Source organism: Dermochelys coriacea, chromosome 18, assembly GCF_009764565.3.
Source record: "Dermochelys coriacea isolate rDerCor1 chromosome 18, rDerCor1.pri.v4, whole genome shotgun sequence".
NCBI classification, from domain to species: Eukaryota; Metazoa; Chordata; order Testudines; family Dermochelyidae; genus Dermochelys; species Dermochelys coriacea.
The window spans coordinates 17971073-17987490 of record NC_050085.1 but is presented as its reverse complement, the minus strand read 5'-3'; the positions used below and the strand labels follow the sequence as shown (position 1 = coordinate 17987490).

The window sequence follows — 16418 nt, the reverse complement described above, 5'->3', positions numbered from 1 at the left end:
AAGACCAAGACACAACAAGATGACTTAAGGATGTACAGCCTCAGCTCTTGGGGCCTGTGGTTTTTGTTGGTGTGAATAAGATGTTGACTGTTTTGTTGGAAGGGAATCTGACTGGGGGAGGCGAGAAGGGGTAGGGGTGCGTGTTTTAATTTAAAAGCTCAAAGTGAAACACTCCTGCTGGCTCACAGCGATAAGCAAAACTTCCTCCCACTGGTGCAGTCCGGCCATGCAGCTTGAGCTACACCTAGCCTTCTGAATCTGCAGGTGATCGCTAGGGAAATCCTATTACAGAAAGTGACTGAAATCTATGGGACTTTGCCTAATACTCTCACTAGATGAAATCACCCCTGTGCAGAGGGACAGCACATGACCCACGGGGCTCAACTGGGACTGCAACAGTACTAAACCCAGTGCCAGCTCCCTGCAGAGGGTGAATTTCACCTGGCAGGAATATTCTTGGCACTGTCTCCAACTAAAAGGCCTGAGCTACCAAGTTTGGTTGTGTGTGTGACCTTCCTCAAACCTGAGGAGCATTTGCAGAGGGCCCAACTCCTCAGAAGGAAATATGGGCTTGTGCGTAAGATGCTGGACTGGGCCTCAGGAGAGTTGGGTCCATCTTGCTCTGTCACAGGCTCCCCATGTGACCCTGGCAAGTCACCTCTTTGTGCCTCAGTTCCCCATCTGTAAAATGGGAGAAAATTCTTCCCTATATCTCAGGATGGCCCAAATACTACAGAGGGGCCATGTAGATACCTAGACGGGCAGAGAATCTCTCTACTGGAGTCAAGGGCATACAGGCTGAAGAAGGATGGCGCTGACTAACCCTAGGAAGTGGAGAGCAGGGAAGCTTGCATGCCAATCAGCTCTCAAAGACCTGGCCTTACCTGGGCAGAGTACTTGGCCCGCAGCCTGCCTGCTTCACATCCTTTGTCACACACCCGGATCTGCCTGGCTTGCTCCAGTTCCCGCTTTAGTCGTATCCGCGACTCATTAGCTTCTTTCATTTTCTTCTCGTTCTCAGCTCTAAGACGTTCGATCTCTTTCCTCAAGTTGCGCTTTGCCTCAGTTGCCTCTCTCAGTTTCTCCTTCTTAGCCACGCGCAGGAACTCCAGCTCCTGGAAGGCACAAAGAGTTAAAGAGTGCCACAGAACAGGTGCAGCACACACAAGATTACAGCAAGGAACTGGGTTAAAAAAGAATGATAGAAGCTCATGGAGGTTAGGTCCATCAATGGCTATTAGCCAAGATGGTCAGGGATGCAACCCCATGATCTGGGTTTCCCTAAACCTCTGACTGCCAGAAGCTGAGACTGGATGGCAGCGGATGGGTCACTCGCTATTTGCCTGGTCTGTTCATTGCCTGTGAAGCACCTGGCACAGGCCACTGTCAGAAGACAAGACAGTGGGCTAGATGGACTACAGGTCTGCTCATATGTTCTTAAGTGACACTGGAAAGGAGAAATGGATCTAAACCAAACCCAGAGATTCAAACATGGCTGTGGTTGGGGGAGGAGGGGAAGGAAGGAGAGAAGGAGGCTGAAATCTGAACCTGGTTCCAAATTTTGCAGATGACCCAATCCTTGTAATGGACAGAGCCAAAATCCTGGGCCCAAGGTACCTGAACTCCGGGCTTTTAAAAAGCCAGGCTTGATCCAAATTTCTCATCTTTACTATCAAGCAAAATGGCTGTCACTATCTAAGGCTGAATGAAGATGAATTGGAGTTAACTCTTTTGGTGCATTCGCTGTTAGTGCTGAATGCTGCACTGGCTGAAAGCAACTTTCAGAGCAAAAGGATCAAATGAGATAACTCTAATGGCTGCCCTTTATCTGCAGACACGAAATTGAGTCTGCACAAAGTGAGGACAATGCAGCCCGTGAGTGCTGCTTGTGAAAGGCAAAACTGGCCAAGAGGCTTTCTACAGCTGCTCTAATCGAGCAATAAGCAACTCCATCACAGCTGGCCAGGAGGAAACGTGTGATGAGTGTAAAAATAAGTTACTTATTTTTAATTTCTAACATTAAGAAGCTCTGGTGTGTTAGCTATGTTCGCATGCAGCCCTCGGGCTACTGCCAAGGGAATGGAATGCTCTGCTACGGTTAGGAAACCCCTGCAATAAAAGCGAAGATAAATCCAACCTCCGTTTCACTCAGAAAATTTTTCCCTTCCTGCCATCTAAGTCCTTAGCATGAATGACTAGCATGAAAACTGTCACCCAAATGAGAGCTGTGAAATCCAATTAAACCAGAGGGAAATGAAAGGGAACAAACGGAGAGGAAAAGGCTAACTGGTAGTTAAAAATAATTGCGTGTGTGTGTATGGACACGTGGCCATGTTCATGTATCACATGCTTTTCAAATTACAAATATTGTAATCTCAATGCCATGCCTCAATGCCATCACCAAGTACTTCTGTTTCTCTTTGCAAAAACTGGCTGTGATCTGCCTTTTTAAAGGGTTAAATTAAATGAACTATGGCACATCACTCCCCCACCTCCGCCCAGAAGCTGGACTTCCTGTCTGTCAGAGGCAAACCCTCACAGCGACATGTCTCTGGTAAGTAACACTCTGCAGTCGGGTCATGGGAAATTCACTCCTTTGACAATCTCACTTCCCAGCCAGGCCATTGTTAGCTCAACCCTGACATTGGGGGCGCGCATGCACGTACGCCCTAGCTCTGTGGAATCGGAAACCCAGAGCTGCCAAAATGGAAACCGAGGGCCAGACATCATCCTCTCTCCCAGTCTGACACCACTCCTTTGCCTGATCAATCCTGTAAAGCTCAACTTGGGTTCAGCACCTGGTTTACGTAAATGGGGTTTGCTTTTTTATACTAAATATAGCTGGCTTCAATGAAACACAAGGAAATTGAGTGGCAACAGAGTGAGCGAGCAGCTCTGGCTGACTAAAAGCACTGGACCTCCCTTCCCCTGGGAGCTGACCTTGCAACCTGTGATACCGAAGACTTCCTTACAGGAGCAGTATATTGGTGTGAGAGAATGGGCTGCAAAACTGGGCCTAAGGCAGGAGCCAATAGGTTGGGCAGAATTTGGTTCAAATACAAATCAGGTTCATCCAGGCACCTTTCTCTTGCTACGGGGTCTGTGATAGGGCACCTAAGTTCTAATATTGCTTTGTCTGGGTGCAAAGCCTTAGTGCAAACAAATCACATCTATATGAGAGTCACTGGGCCCGCAGACCTGGCCCTTGTTGGCTGACAGGAATGTATGTGCCTGCTTTTGGCCAATAGCAAGAGTGTCTCTGCTACCAGCCCTCTCTGCAAAAAATAACATGGCACTCATTGTTACAGAAAATATTCCTGATCCATTGAACTGGGGGTACAATACCACCAAGTTACCAACTAACTCTGCTTCAAATGCAGTATCCTAAGAGGAAGTTGGACCCTGGTTACTGGCACACAGATGTAGATAATTACTATAGACTGGCAATCTCAACTCCCTCCTCCCCCAGCGTGCTGATGCCATGCCCTGCCAAGATGCACCTGGGTTAGACAATGAGGAAATTTTACATGCTTCCCAACAGACAAAAGCTCTGAATAGGCCCCTCTTTGGGAAGAGAAACGTGTGAACTTCATCAAAGTGAAAACAATTTTTACTCGGCTGGGCCTGGCGAGCTTCTCAAAGGGAAACGGGAAGGGGTTTGGTTTTGGTTAAAAATTTGGGATTCTCTCTTAAGCAGGGGCAGGTGGCACATGTGAAATATAGACAAAGCTCCAGTATGCCATGGATTGGCCTTTTTCAATTTAGAACCAGAACTACAGGGAATGCTGCTAACATTCTGGTGAATTATTTTCAATGTGAAACGAGCCAACTGGCTCCCCTTGGAGGTGGATATGCAGACAGTGACAACAAGTGTCCATCATTACCTGGTGCAGGCTTCGTTTAGCCTGCAAGGCAGCATTTAGCTTCTCCTCCTGCTTCACTCTCATTTTAACCACTTCATGAAGGAATTTCTCTTTGGCTTCTTTAGTATCCAGGCCGCTGTCCAGGGCCTGCCTTAGATGCTCCAGTTCAGCTTCCAACCCACTGCTGTGAGACTCGGCGTGGGTGGCAACCTCAAAGGAGTTGCTGACATTAACTGTGGTTTGCATCCCAGGTGAGCTCATGTCCTTCGCAGAGCTGGACGAAGTAAAGGATGGGGAGGAGAGCGAGGACAGGGATGAGGTGACTGAAACAAACAAACAAACAAAATCCTGACGTTAAACATTCACAGCAACAAAAGTTAGAATGGGGATGAGACCCTTTAAAAAGGAGAAGCCATGCAATGGATAATCTTACAAATAGGAGAAAGGAAAGAAATGTTTTATGCCTTGACGTACAATGGAAATATAGATCTAAGCAATGCACAGGGCTGCAAGGCTCCCATCAAACTCAGTGGGAGTTTTGTCTGAACACAGACTTTGGGATTTAGCCCACTGAGCTCATTGGCTGCATGCAAACTCTCTGCACTCTCCATCTGGAGAACATTTCCAGTGCTTTGGGGAAGAACTGGACAGCGATATCCCGCTAGTCTCAGTGGGTGAAATTCACCCCTGTGCAGAGGTGCAGCACCAAACCTGTGCACTGCTTAAGGGCTGATTCTACCCTCGCTGAAGTTAAACCGTCACAACAGGGCTAGAGTGGGACTTAGGTAGTACATAAGTATGTGTTGGTTTCCTGAATTTCACCCTATTAGAGGAAGGTGCTGTACTGAAAACGGACCACTTAGGGACACATTTTCCCTCTGAAATAAAACTATATCTGTGAGTGTGTGTGTGTGTGCAAACCACCATTTGCATGGGAAAGATAGCACATGCAAGTCCCAGGGCAGAATTTTTTAGCACCAGGGGGCATGGGATCAGCTTGCTCAGCATCACAATACATGATGTACGGTACACTCCTTTGCATAGGTGTTCACCCATTTTAATGTAAGTGTGCGGTTTTGGGGCTGCATCTAATGTGTGTGCTTTTCTGTGAATGTACACCTGGGGTGCAGTGAAAATTTCACTCTTGACTTGTGCCTCCATTTCTCACTATTTATGTGAGGCTGGGATTTTCAAAGGGGCCTCGGGGAGTTGGGTATCTAGATCACATTAGGTGCTCAACTCCCATTGGAGTTTAACTTCCTTGTACTCCTCTGGAAAATCAAACCCCAAAATAAAGGCAGGTAACTCACACGTACATTCCTCCCGGGTTTCTACTTCAATCTCTGCTTCTGATTCTTTGTCTTCTTCGGTAGCAGTGATGGTGGTCACTGCTTCCGGGACTGCTGGGTTGTCTGCAGTCAGCTTCCTTTTCCGTGGCTGGACTGGGCTGCTCATTGGCTCACTGCTCCGTGACACCACTGTGGCACATGGGGAATTGCTTACAATCTTCTGCTGAGCAGGAGGTGCGAGAGCTACGTTGGGGGCCACAGCATTCTCAAAACTTTTGTAGGAGTAAAAACTGTTCAGGAAGGGGGAGACAAAGGAAAAAGGCAAAATATTCAGTCCCATTCTTGCCTTCAAAATCCCTCCTAACTAGCATCTGAGACTGAAAAAGGCCAGATCCTCCGCTGGTGTAACTCAGCAGAACTGCATTGATTTCAACCCTGATTTACACTAGCTGAGAATCTGGCCCTATGATCTCCACCCATTAAGTGTTCCAGGCTCTTCTAAGTGCACAGAGGATTTAGACTCGTAACCTCCACTCAGTTCAACAGGAATTACAGGTTAAATACTATGTACGTGGAAGAGACCAGACCCTCAAGTCTCCCATATGTTAAATGCTGTTTCCATATTCTCTCTCTCTGGAGCTTTATTGATTCTTCCAAGATATGGTGATTTTACATCTAACCACCCACAACTGCCTTCCAACTTTTGCGATTGCACAGCCTGGAGAAAAGCCAGTAGACTGCCAACAACATTCTGTAGTGCCTAATTAATTTTTCCACATCACATGTATGTGAGTGTGTATATATTATATTACATTCAATGAACTATGTTAAAAGAACATTAAGATTGTAATGTCAAGCACTCAAAAGGTTAATACGGTTGCCGATGTAGCCTTAATTCAGACCCCTTGCAATTATGCAGTGAGAGACAATCTTTAATTATATGTTAAAGTCTCTACCGAGCATGTGCAAACTAAGATTCTTCAGAGGCTTATAACTGCCAAATTTGGATGAATTTTCGCAGGGACAGCAAGACACATGCTTGAAACCAGGGTGACTACCCAGCCAAATTCCAAGTGCTTTTTTCAAAGCATGGAGTGCAAGAGTGTCTTAAAAAAAATTCCTAACTATTTTGTTAACAGGAGCAAAACGCTATTTCCCCCATCTCTTCTCAGAAACTTCCTAACTGTTTCCTAACCTTTCCAAAAAATTCAGTCTGAGGCAGGCAACTGGCATGAAAGTTGTTAACCTGAGCAGCTGAAGTTTGGCAAAGTTATAAACAACTGAAAACAGAGACTTATAATGGAAAGTGTCAGGCAATCTCAAGTTAGGGTAGTGCTACCACCACTGCCTAGACAGGGACTGATTCTGATCACGCTTGCACCAGTGTAAATCAGGAGTAACTAGTACACCGGTATAAAAACGAACGTGACAGCAGAATCAGGTCCATAACAGCAACTTTCCAGCAATGGCTGTCAAAGCCTCAGCTGCATAATTTGTACATGCAAGTTTAAGTGTACAAGATGGGTACACATGCAAATAGACTATACATTTATACACACTGTTCACAAGCACAGATTGCAGTCACAACTTCAACACTCTCTGAAAATCTGGACCTCCAGGTGTCAGTGGAGATTTCCATGGGCAGACCCTGTTGCAGTACAGCCAAACCAACATTCATATATAGATATGCACGCAGAATCACATGGATCTGAGCACATTTGTACATGTACAGACCTTTTATATTCCAAAAAATGAAAGAACTGTACAGAAGAGAGGGAAAAAACACTTGAAATAAAAACCTAAGCAGCTAGGTTGGATTGACCGCTAAGGCACTGGAGGATCTGCTGAAAGGAGTGGGGGTGACAGTGCTAAGAAATGATGTTGAAGCCTCCCTAAAAATAACCAGGGGCAGAATGGGGGACCTGGGAGACATAAATCATGGGCTGATGCGGGGGGACAGAATGTTTAAAGCCAGCAGGATGGAAACAATGGGAAGGATGCTGGAGACCTGGGATCTATTCCCTGATATGCTGCACAAGTTAGTATCTTTGTTTCCCCTCTCACTTGTTTTTCTTGTCTATTTAGATAGTGGGCTCTTTGTGGCAGGGATTCTTCTCTGTGGATGTTCAGCCCCAAACACAATGGGGCTCCAATCTCTGGTGCTGCTGTAATAAAAATAATTACCAATAAAGCAGCAACAGGTATGGCTTTGGAAGCCAATTCAGTTCATTCCCATAACAACCAGAAGGCCTGTTAAATTCTGAAATACTAGTACATTCAATAAAACAGGTTTAGAACAATGTGTGTTAGGAAGTACGAAATCGAGATGTCTGGAAGGACAAACCAACTGATGCCATGAGCCGGAGTTTGAGTGTTACTAGGGACAGCTGTCTCAGTATATTTCAACAGCGCTTGCCGAAGGGACAAGACTGTAGAGAAAGTAAATTTAGCAGATGGATACAGTACATGGATAGTGGCTTGGAAGACTTAAAAAGAATGAATTTAGGGCATGTGAAATGAGCCGTATAGAATGAGGAACAACAAATGCAGCAGGAGTGGATGCTTCCATGCACAGTCTTGCCCACGGTGTCTCAACTCTGATCTCATGAGACCACCTGTATTGGCCAAGAGGATGGTTTGGACTCTAAGGCCCATTCAATCCAGGGCATTTCTGCTGAGACTGCCAACCAGGGAGTCAATGCGTCAGCTTTGGCAGTGGTTTGGTGACTGGCACTTGTGTGCTACTGACCTGCGCGGAGACCACCCTAGAGATTTCACAGGGGCCACCAAAGAGCTGTCGGGTCCCTACCAACTTGGAGCAGATGCCACCCATCATCCTAGAAGTTGATGGCCAAGCCATCTTTAAACAGCAGATGGGCAAAACTCTAAACCAACTGCACAAAATGCTTGGGTCTTTGCACCACTGAACTAGCAATGACTCATGGACAGATCATTCATTTTGCAGTCTTTTGAGGCATGTTTCACTCAAGAAAACCGAATTATTGAATGCACAAATATGGCTACTTTCTTGTTTTCCCTCCCCAGAATCACTTAAAACTGAGGCTGCAAATGCTTTCACTGCACTGCCAGCAGACTGACGAACAACACAGCCACTCATATCAGTGCAAGGGAAACACCCACAAAGGGGCTTGCTGTCATATAACATTGATTCTCCCTCCCACCCCATGGCTCAAGTCTTCTTACCTGTCTCGGATTAATATGGGAAGATGTGTCGAGAGCTCTTTCTCGTTTGCTGAAACAGCAGGGGACCAAGGCCGGAAAGCAGAGAGGCGCTGACGGGGATGGACAAAACCAATACTCTGCAAGGAAGGGAAGGAAAGAAAGGAAGAGAAAAACAAACAAAAATTGGTCACCACTGAATATATCTTTCAAAAGCATAAATTGCAAAGGAAAGTTATTGACTTGTGCGCGCGCGTGTGTGCTTGGGTTCTGTTATCTCTAACACAATTCCCCAATGGGGACATAACTGCTTAGTGCTTTTCACCGGAAGAGCCGAGTTGGATTAGATTTAAAATCCCGTTCAGTTGTTGCTTGCCAACAAATAATATATGGTTTGCAAGAGACCACCTGGGACTCCAGGGCTTTCAGGATTCTCGACCCTCCCACAGCCACGCTGCCAATGCTCATTGAGAAGCGGCAGGAGAAGGGGAAGGGCAACGTAATTCACTCTTCATCGGGGAAAGGTGGAAAACATCTTTCATTTAGAGAGCACAGGCCAAAACCATCCTTGGCGTTGTTCCATTGGCTTCAAAGGAAGGACACCAAGCACAAATTTCCTCCCTCCAATCTACTTTAAACAGGGCAAGTGTGTTACTTAAGAGTCACCTTATTGGATGAACCAGACAAGGACCGTAACCAACTGGACTGCTTTTCCTTCTCGGCAGAAGTTGGAGACTGGGAAGCAGAGTCATCAATTTTGGGCTTTTTGGAAGCAGGAGGATCTGAAGGGATCTGAAAGGAAGAGGGGGAGAGGAAGCAGAGATTTAATCATTGTTCTTTTCACAGTCAGTTTAGTGCCAGGATAAAAGGTGGTATTTAAAACAAATATTGATCTTTTCCTGCCATCCCTTGAACAGAACTATCATTTCATGACTACACTGTAAAGAGCTGCAAATGGAAAAGACAAAGGGACAGAGACCAATGTATTGCACGACACAACACTGGCTTCATTCATTCATTCAAGCATAAATGGAAAGAGAGTTACAATACAAGGGCTAAAATGAGGCATAAATATAATCGAGCTATTCACACTGTGCCGCTAAGCAGTATCTGCCTTTTTTATTATTATTATTGTATGCGGAAAGGTAAATTTTAATGTGGTTTCTGAATTGGAAAGATTATTTTAAATGAGAACAGAGCAGACTTTGTTATTCTGTTTGCAATGGTTGTTATGCCGATGACTTCACTACCCCACAGCTGCAGTGGATTCTGGGGGTGCTGCCAAGAGCAGCTTTGCCTTTTCCACAAGTGCCTCAGCTTGGCCTATAAATCACCCTCATGCATAAAATAGTCCTTTGGCAGGCAGGACCCCTTTCCTTCAACACCACAAAGAAATAAAATTCCTACAGTCCCAGTGTGGCTTGCAAAAAAAATTGGTAACTACTGGTTTCACTGGTGTGCTGGGGATACCAGATTGAGGCACCGCCAGCACAAACAAGGCTAGCGGACGGGCTCTGGACCTCATTCTGCATGAAGAGTACAAATAATAAAACAAGAACACACCAACTTTCTTTCTTTCTTTCTTTCTTTCTTTCTTTCTTTCTTTCTGTGAGTTGGAAAACTCATTGCTTTTCCATATTGCTGTCCAACAGGGCTCTTATTAAGATGGCAGCACAATATGGCAATAACCAGTAATAATCCTAATCCTGTATGTTTATACAGAGCTTTTCCATCCCACCATTGCGAAGCACTATATAAAGGCGCATAAGCATCCACCTTCTATGTTTTATAAATGAGGAAACTGTGGGACAGAGAAGTTTTAAGGGCAAGATTTTCATGTGTCTACTGATTCTGGGTGTCCAACTTGAGACCCCTTAGAGGCCTGGTTGTTAGAGGGCGGCTACTTAGCACTCTCTGAAAATCAGGCTCCTTTAAGGTGTCTCCTTTAAGTACCCGAGACGGAGTCACCCAAAGCCACTATCCTTGGAAATTACGTTCTGAGTGATCTACCCAATTTTCAGAAAGGGAGTTTCAGGCAGAGCTGAGATTTGAACTCCGTTCTCCAGACGCCCAGTCCACTACCCTATCCACTCTGCTCCCAGCAAAGCCTGGAGCTGGATGCCATACAAAAACACAGCCCCTTTGCCAGCCTTAATTTGGAGGTAACTCAGACATCAAGTCCATGATCTGTTGCTTTTATGGGTGGCAGAGCAGCTTTGCAGAGCTGTGGTTCAAGCCAACCAGTCTCTAGTTAATGACAGTTAACCTGGCAGCCTGCGCTGCTAGGACTGCTCGTGGTCTTTTATGGCCCGATTCACGCTGTAACATAATCGAACCCAGCACAGATCTCTTACTACAGCACTCTAAGGCGAGCTACAGGCTGGGGCGCCTTCCCATACATAGCAGATGAAGCAGAGCATGTGCGTGAGGAACCGCGAGTGCAAAATTAGCCCATGCCAGCGCCAAATGTCAGTGTCATTGGATTTGCAAGGGCTTCTTTTGGCTCAGCATCAACCTTTTATTTCTTTGGGCTGACTCTGGAAGTGGCTGTGCCACAGCCCCTCCTCCCTTGCCAGCTAGAAAGGGGCACTTTGGAATGGCTTCTGCAGAAAGCGCAGGGCAGCGGGGCTGGGAAAAGGTTCGTTTTTGCTGTCAGAGATGCTGTCTGTGCAGAAGCAGTGACAGCATCAGAATGGTATTTGGCAGGCGAGGCGCCTCCCAGCCCTATCCACTGGGGATGGTGAGCAATGTGGGGAGGGGAAAGGAAGGGGCCTGGAATGAAAAAGGCAACAGGTGGCAAGACTCAGCATGGAGACCAGTTCCCCCCCCCATCACTGCTACCCATCTCAGCTGCAGGAGAACATTTTGCTTAGGCAGGATGGAGGACAGCCATCCTGGGCCCTGTACTGTGCACACATGGATAGCACCATAATGGGCTTGAAGTGGGGGGCCAGTGTAAAAACAAACAGCTTTTGGGGAATGGGGAGGAAAGCGTCAAGTCTTAAAGGGGCTTGAGGAAAGATATTTAAATAGAATCACCTCATTTGCATTTTCAAGTGACAATGTGTCTCCTTTTTTCTTCTCCGCCCTCCTCCCTGTTCCCCTCTAATCAAGGCTGACATCCAAGGCAGAGGGGGAGCCTGAGCTGCACAAAATAGGAGCAGACAAGCAAAACAATCCGTGCCCCTTGCTGCCAGTGGCCAGCGCTGTTCTGTTCCTGTGCACCGGAGCCATGATGGGAAATCCTGATTAACAGCCTTGAAGGGGGAGCCCCTTCACCCCCCACCAAAGAGAAGAGAAACAGCTGCTGACAGCCCACGTAGATTGCTCTAAATGAAGCAACATCATCTCCCACCATGTGGTGCTAGCATTCCTGAGAATCAGGGTTGGCTTGTGGGCTGGGTACTGGACTGTGACTTGGAAGCCCTGCAGTCTATTGCACACATCGGGCTGCTGTGTGCCTCAGGCAAGTCATTTCACCTCTCTCTGCCTTGTTTCCCCTTCCACCTTTATCTGTCTTGTCTACTTAGATTATTAGCTCTTCAGGGAAGGGACTGCCCACCAGGTACAATTGTAGCTATGGGTGCTACTGGAACACTGCTAATAAGAATTACTTTCTCACCCTCTGTGAATAATAATGAATCAAGATCCAGGGCTATTCATGAAGAAGTGGGGATAATGCTTTGAAATCCAAAAAGCAGTGGGTCGCTCTTTGCCCTGTCACACATGCCATTTGGTTACCCTTCTCGTTAGGTTCCTTCTCGTTACATTCTTATCTGTCTGGGCAGCCACTGAAAACATTTCTCCCTCCTCACTGAGCTGCAGCAGCTGTGCCATAAACCCATCAAAGGCTCATGTTCTACAGGTGTCAAAATTGGTCAACTGATGACCAATAAGCCCAGTAGAGATGTCAAGCAGGCAGCCAATGAGAAAGCATTATCACATACCTTTCATCCAAGCATGACTCAAAGCAAAGCAGAGTCTGCTGATGAAATAGGTAGAATTTGATCTTCCTACCACAAGGGAGTGTGAACAACAGCTCAAAAAAATCAGGGCTGAGGAGGTGGACAATTACAAGAAGGGAAAAGACAAACACACTCTAGTAGTCTGGACACTGAAATACAAAAATATTATGAGGCATGTAGTACAACTCCCACTTCCACATGATTCACTGATTATACACTAGGCTAGGACAGGCTCTCAGCTGGTAATAAGTAAAACTGACAAAAGTACCACTCTATAGCTTTCACTGTGGGCAAAGTAGCCAGCATGGGGGAGACACAGTAGATCATATATGAATTAAAATTCTTTTATTTCCATCCATATACATAAACTTTACAAATAAAATATTAACACCGGTGGCATTTAACGGGGCACTAAAGGATGCTTTTCACCATTCTTATAAATGACCTCCCCCCAGCCTCCCCGATGTGTGCAATAAACTCTTAAAAGCTTGAAACATATATTTCTGTTTCCTTAACTGTATTCCCCTTTGCTTGTGTTGCTCAAGAACAATGGTTTGTTATTGTATAGCTATACATAAGCACTGGGGCTTTTCATGATGGTTTGTTGTGGTAGGGTACCTCAAAGCCTAGAGCTACGCAAAGTGGCTTGTTATTGTAGAGTTGCTCAATTGCACTGGTATAAGACGTCTCTTGTTATAGGGGAGTTTAGGAGCTCTGTGGCATTTGCTTTGGTAAGGAAAGGTTTATATGGATCCTTAAGAAAAACATAGAAGTGAGATTTTGGGCCTGCTAACTGTGATGGCATCCCTTTAAAGTCACACTGGTATTAATCAAGCTAGTTTGGATTTTGGCCAAATGAGATCACATTTGACACGTCATGCTAGCTCGATTAGGTATTGTATTATCAAAGCATGAGATCAGTGGAGATGACCTTTACCCGCTGCTTCTCAGAAAGACACCCCACTATCTTCCGAAAGCTAAATAATAATACTAAAACTAGCAGATCAGGAGTCAACTAGTAAGACTGGCCTGGCCCCTAAAAGTTCCTTTTCAGTCCAACACAGAGTGAAAATTGGGCTCTCAGAATAAGACACTTTCAAGCCACTCAAGATGGAGTCATTCCTGGGTACTCTCTCTGGGGTCAGATTCCTCTCTAGCATCTGGGCTGAGTGGGTGATTTTTGTTCTCCAGGCTCCTCTATTCCCCGAGGGTTTCTATTAAGCACAAAGCAGGGAGTGCTCTGGGGGTCTGCGTGCGCACGCGCACGTGTGTGTGTGCGCGTGCGTGTCTGACTAAGCACCCTGTAATCTGAGTAGCTATCCATTACGGGATAAGCTCAGATGCTACAAAAAAGCAGTGTCCTCACTTGGAAGAGGAGAGCAACAGAATGGGCAAAAGTCTCTGGGAGCACCTTTTGCAATTTGACCCTATAATCAACAAGCCAACAAGCAGCAAACATGCCTGTTTCCCTCGTCTCTGAAACCAAGCAGCACCCCAAACCCAACGTCTGCAAACACCCCAGGGATCTGTTCAAAAGCCTGGCCTTCATTCTGCTCCCCCTCACTCGTTTTACATTACAGTAACCATATCAATTTACACTGGTGCAAACAAGAGCAGAATTGAGCCAATTTGCCTAACAGGAGCGGGAAACTTTAGGTGGAGAGTGGTGGGCAGGCGGGCAGTCAGATATTTTAAGGTAGCTACCCAAAACAGGGGTTGCTTAAAGTATGTGAGGAGATGAGGGTCCCTGGATAGGAACATAAGAACTTCTGTACCAGATCACACCAGTGGTCCACCTAATTCGGTCTCCTATCTCTAATAACACTCACCAGCAGATGCTTTGAGGGAAGGTGCAGGAAACCTAGTAGACATTTAACAGATGGGTATTAATGGGTGATGTGACCCAAAGTGAAGGCTGGTTTCAATTTCAGAGTGGTTCAGATTGGATTTTGCAGGGCTGCACCTGCCTCAAGGGGATCCAACTGAGAAGCAGACCCCCCCAAAAAGGAAGGGACCCAATTCATTCCAATTCAGCCCTTTGGGGCTGACGATCTCACCACAGCTAAATCTATTCCTAACCCAGAACCGCCAAAAGCCTACTGCAGTTAAAATGGGGGAAACTCCTGCACATTGCACTGGATTTTTAATCCTTCCTAGGAGGGGTATGAATGCAGCCCCCGCCCCCCCAGCAGGGGGTAAAGCTAGTGAAAAAAGAAAAACTCCAGGCTTTTGCTCTTTGAGTTCAGTGATGCAGGGCAAGCCCGGCCACTATGGCTATTATTGTAGCTTTGAGAATATCTGACAGGCTGGAAGCAGGTGCAGTGACCCACACTGCATGGGGTTACTGATTCATCTTTGCATAGAAATCAGACAGCTAAAGGGACAGAGCACGTTCTATGCGGAGACTCTGATTAGGCCATAGGGTGTCTTTCCCTCAACCCTGCCCCTTCCTTTTAAATGGAGCTTGAAATAGATCGGGGACATGGGAACAATACTAGCAGAAATCACTTTATCCTACTTGGCTGGGAACTCCTTTAAAGGGCTGGATTCATGTGGTCGCAGATGTGCTAAGAATAAGACCCACCCTTCCCCACTGCATTGATCCACTCCTCGGATCACAGCCCTGGGTGTAGATACGTGGGGGAGGGAGGAGGCGGCTCCATGGGGCCAATACTGCGCCCACAGGGAAAGCTGAGTCTGCACCAGGTTATGGGACTCTAGCAATGGAGGGAGACAGGGAAGGAAACTGTGACTCACAATTCCGTCCTACAGCCGCTCAGCTACATGCCTCTCCTAATACAGGCCTGAGCCCAGAAGGTCCAAGGTCGCCATTAAGAATGAATTATTCAGTCCACTGGGGGAGGGAAGGGAGGGTGTGAAAGGGCAATTCAGGAGACCAAGCCACAGTAATGCATGATTTTTACATGTACACCTACGCATCCCAGGGAGTTCGAGGGGAGGGGATACGGTCAAGAACTTGAAGCAGATCCTACAGCAAACAAGAGTCTGTCTTTTCATGTTTTTCCACCAAATGTATCCGATGAAGTGAGCTGTAGCTCACAAAAGCTTATGCTCTAATAAATTTGTTAGTCTCTAAGGTGCCACAAGTACTCCTTTTCTTTTTGCGAATAAAGACTAACACGGCTGTTACTCTGAAACCTGTCTTTTCTTGGTTGCTTTAAATGTCTCCCATCACACACAGAGTGAACCAAGAAACCTCTATTTTCATCTCTTTATGTGATTACTAGAAAGAAATATGAATCTGTGTGCATGTGTATGGATTTGATTCTTTATCTCCCTCATACGGGTGTACCTCAGGAATGATGCCACCAAAGTCACGGGGGTTACACTCACATAAAACCAGGGGAAGCAAAATCAGAAACAGGCCCATAAATCTATGCATAGCATTATAGCGTGTTGTTCAAGCTGCTGCTTTTGCTAAGAGCCGAGTTCAGTTATACCATAAGAAAGGGTGGAGCTTCCTGTCTCGGCAGATACTCAGTTTGGGCGTGAAAATTAAATGAATTTCTCACTCAGAACAAAAACCACAAGACCAGACGCCAGTCTGATACCGGTTTGAAGAAACCTCAAAGATACACTTCTTGGGGGTTAAAAACGTGACAGACACCAAAAGATAAAAATACATTAAAAAATAAAGCAGCAAACAACTAAGTGGCAGGTAATAAACTATACCATCCGGGTCAGACTCCAGCCCAAATGGGCAAAGCTCTGACCCAGTTCAGTTGTGCAGCATGAAAGCAACACTGTTTGTGATGCTGTAGTAAAGGGTTGGTCTAAAATTGGGTCTGGTCCAAAGCCAATGGGAGTCAGCCCACTGACTGCACTGGATTCGGGATCAGAACCTGGTTAAATGATAACCATAAGTTATCATTTCTGGTGTTTATAACTGGCTGCAAATATGAGCTTGGGATGGAGGGACATGGGTGCGTCTTGGCTCACGTTGGCACATTTATCCCAAGGAAACTTGTGATCTAGGCAGGTACCTAGACAGGAGACTGACCTTGAGAGCATGGAATGGCTGTAAAAAAGACACTGCCATCTACTGGGACCTAGGACACACTCACCAGAGAGGCCAGGACAGTCCATGTGTTGTGTTATGT

The 16418-nt window shown here is 46.1% G+C and overlaps 1 protein-coding gene across 3 annotated transcripts in view; it reads right to left on the bottom strand.

Annotated features, from left to right (window-relative positions):
- The window catches only part of SKI (SKI proto-oncogene), a 141543-nt gene that overhangs the window by 3880 nt on the left and 121245 nt on the right, over positions 1-16418 (bottom strand). For 2 of the 3 annotated variants that reach the window (XM_043499817.1, XM_038377008.2), the window contains exons 2-6: positions 8999-9124; positions 8357-8472; positions 5174-5442; positions 3885-4186; positions 885-1115 (exon numbers count right to left, since the gene is read on the bottom strand). In XM_043499817.1, the coding sequence (XP_043355752.1) occupies positions 885-1115; positions 3885-4186; positions 5174-5442; positions 8357-8472; positions 8999-9124 (1044 nt within the window). The remainder of the gene's footprint in view (positions 1-884; positions 1116-3884; positions 4187-5173; positions 5443-8356; positions 8473-8998; positions 9125-16418) is intronic. The other variant, XM_038377009.2, reaches the window with a different exon arrangement.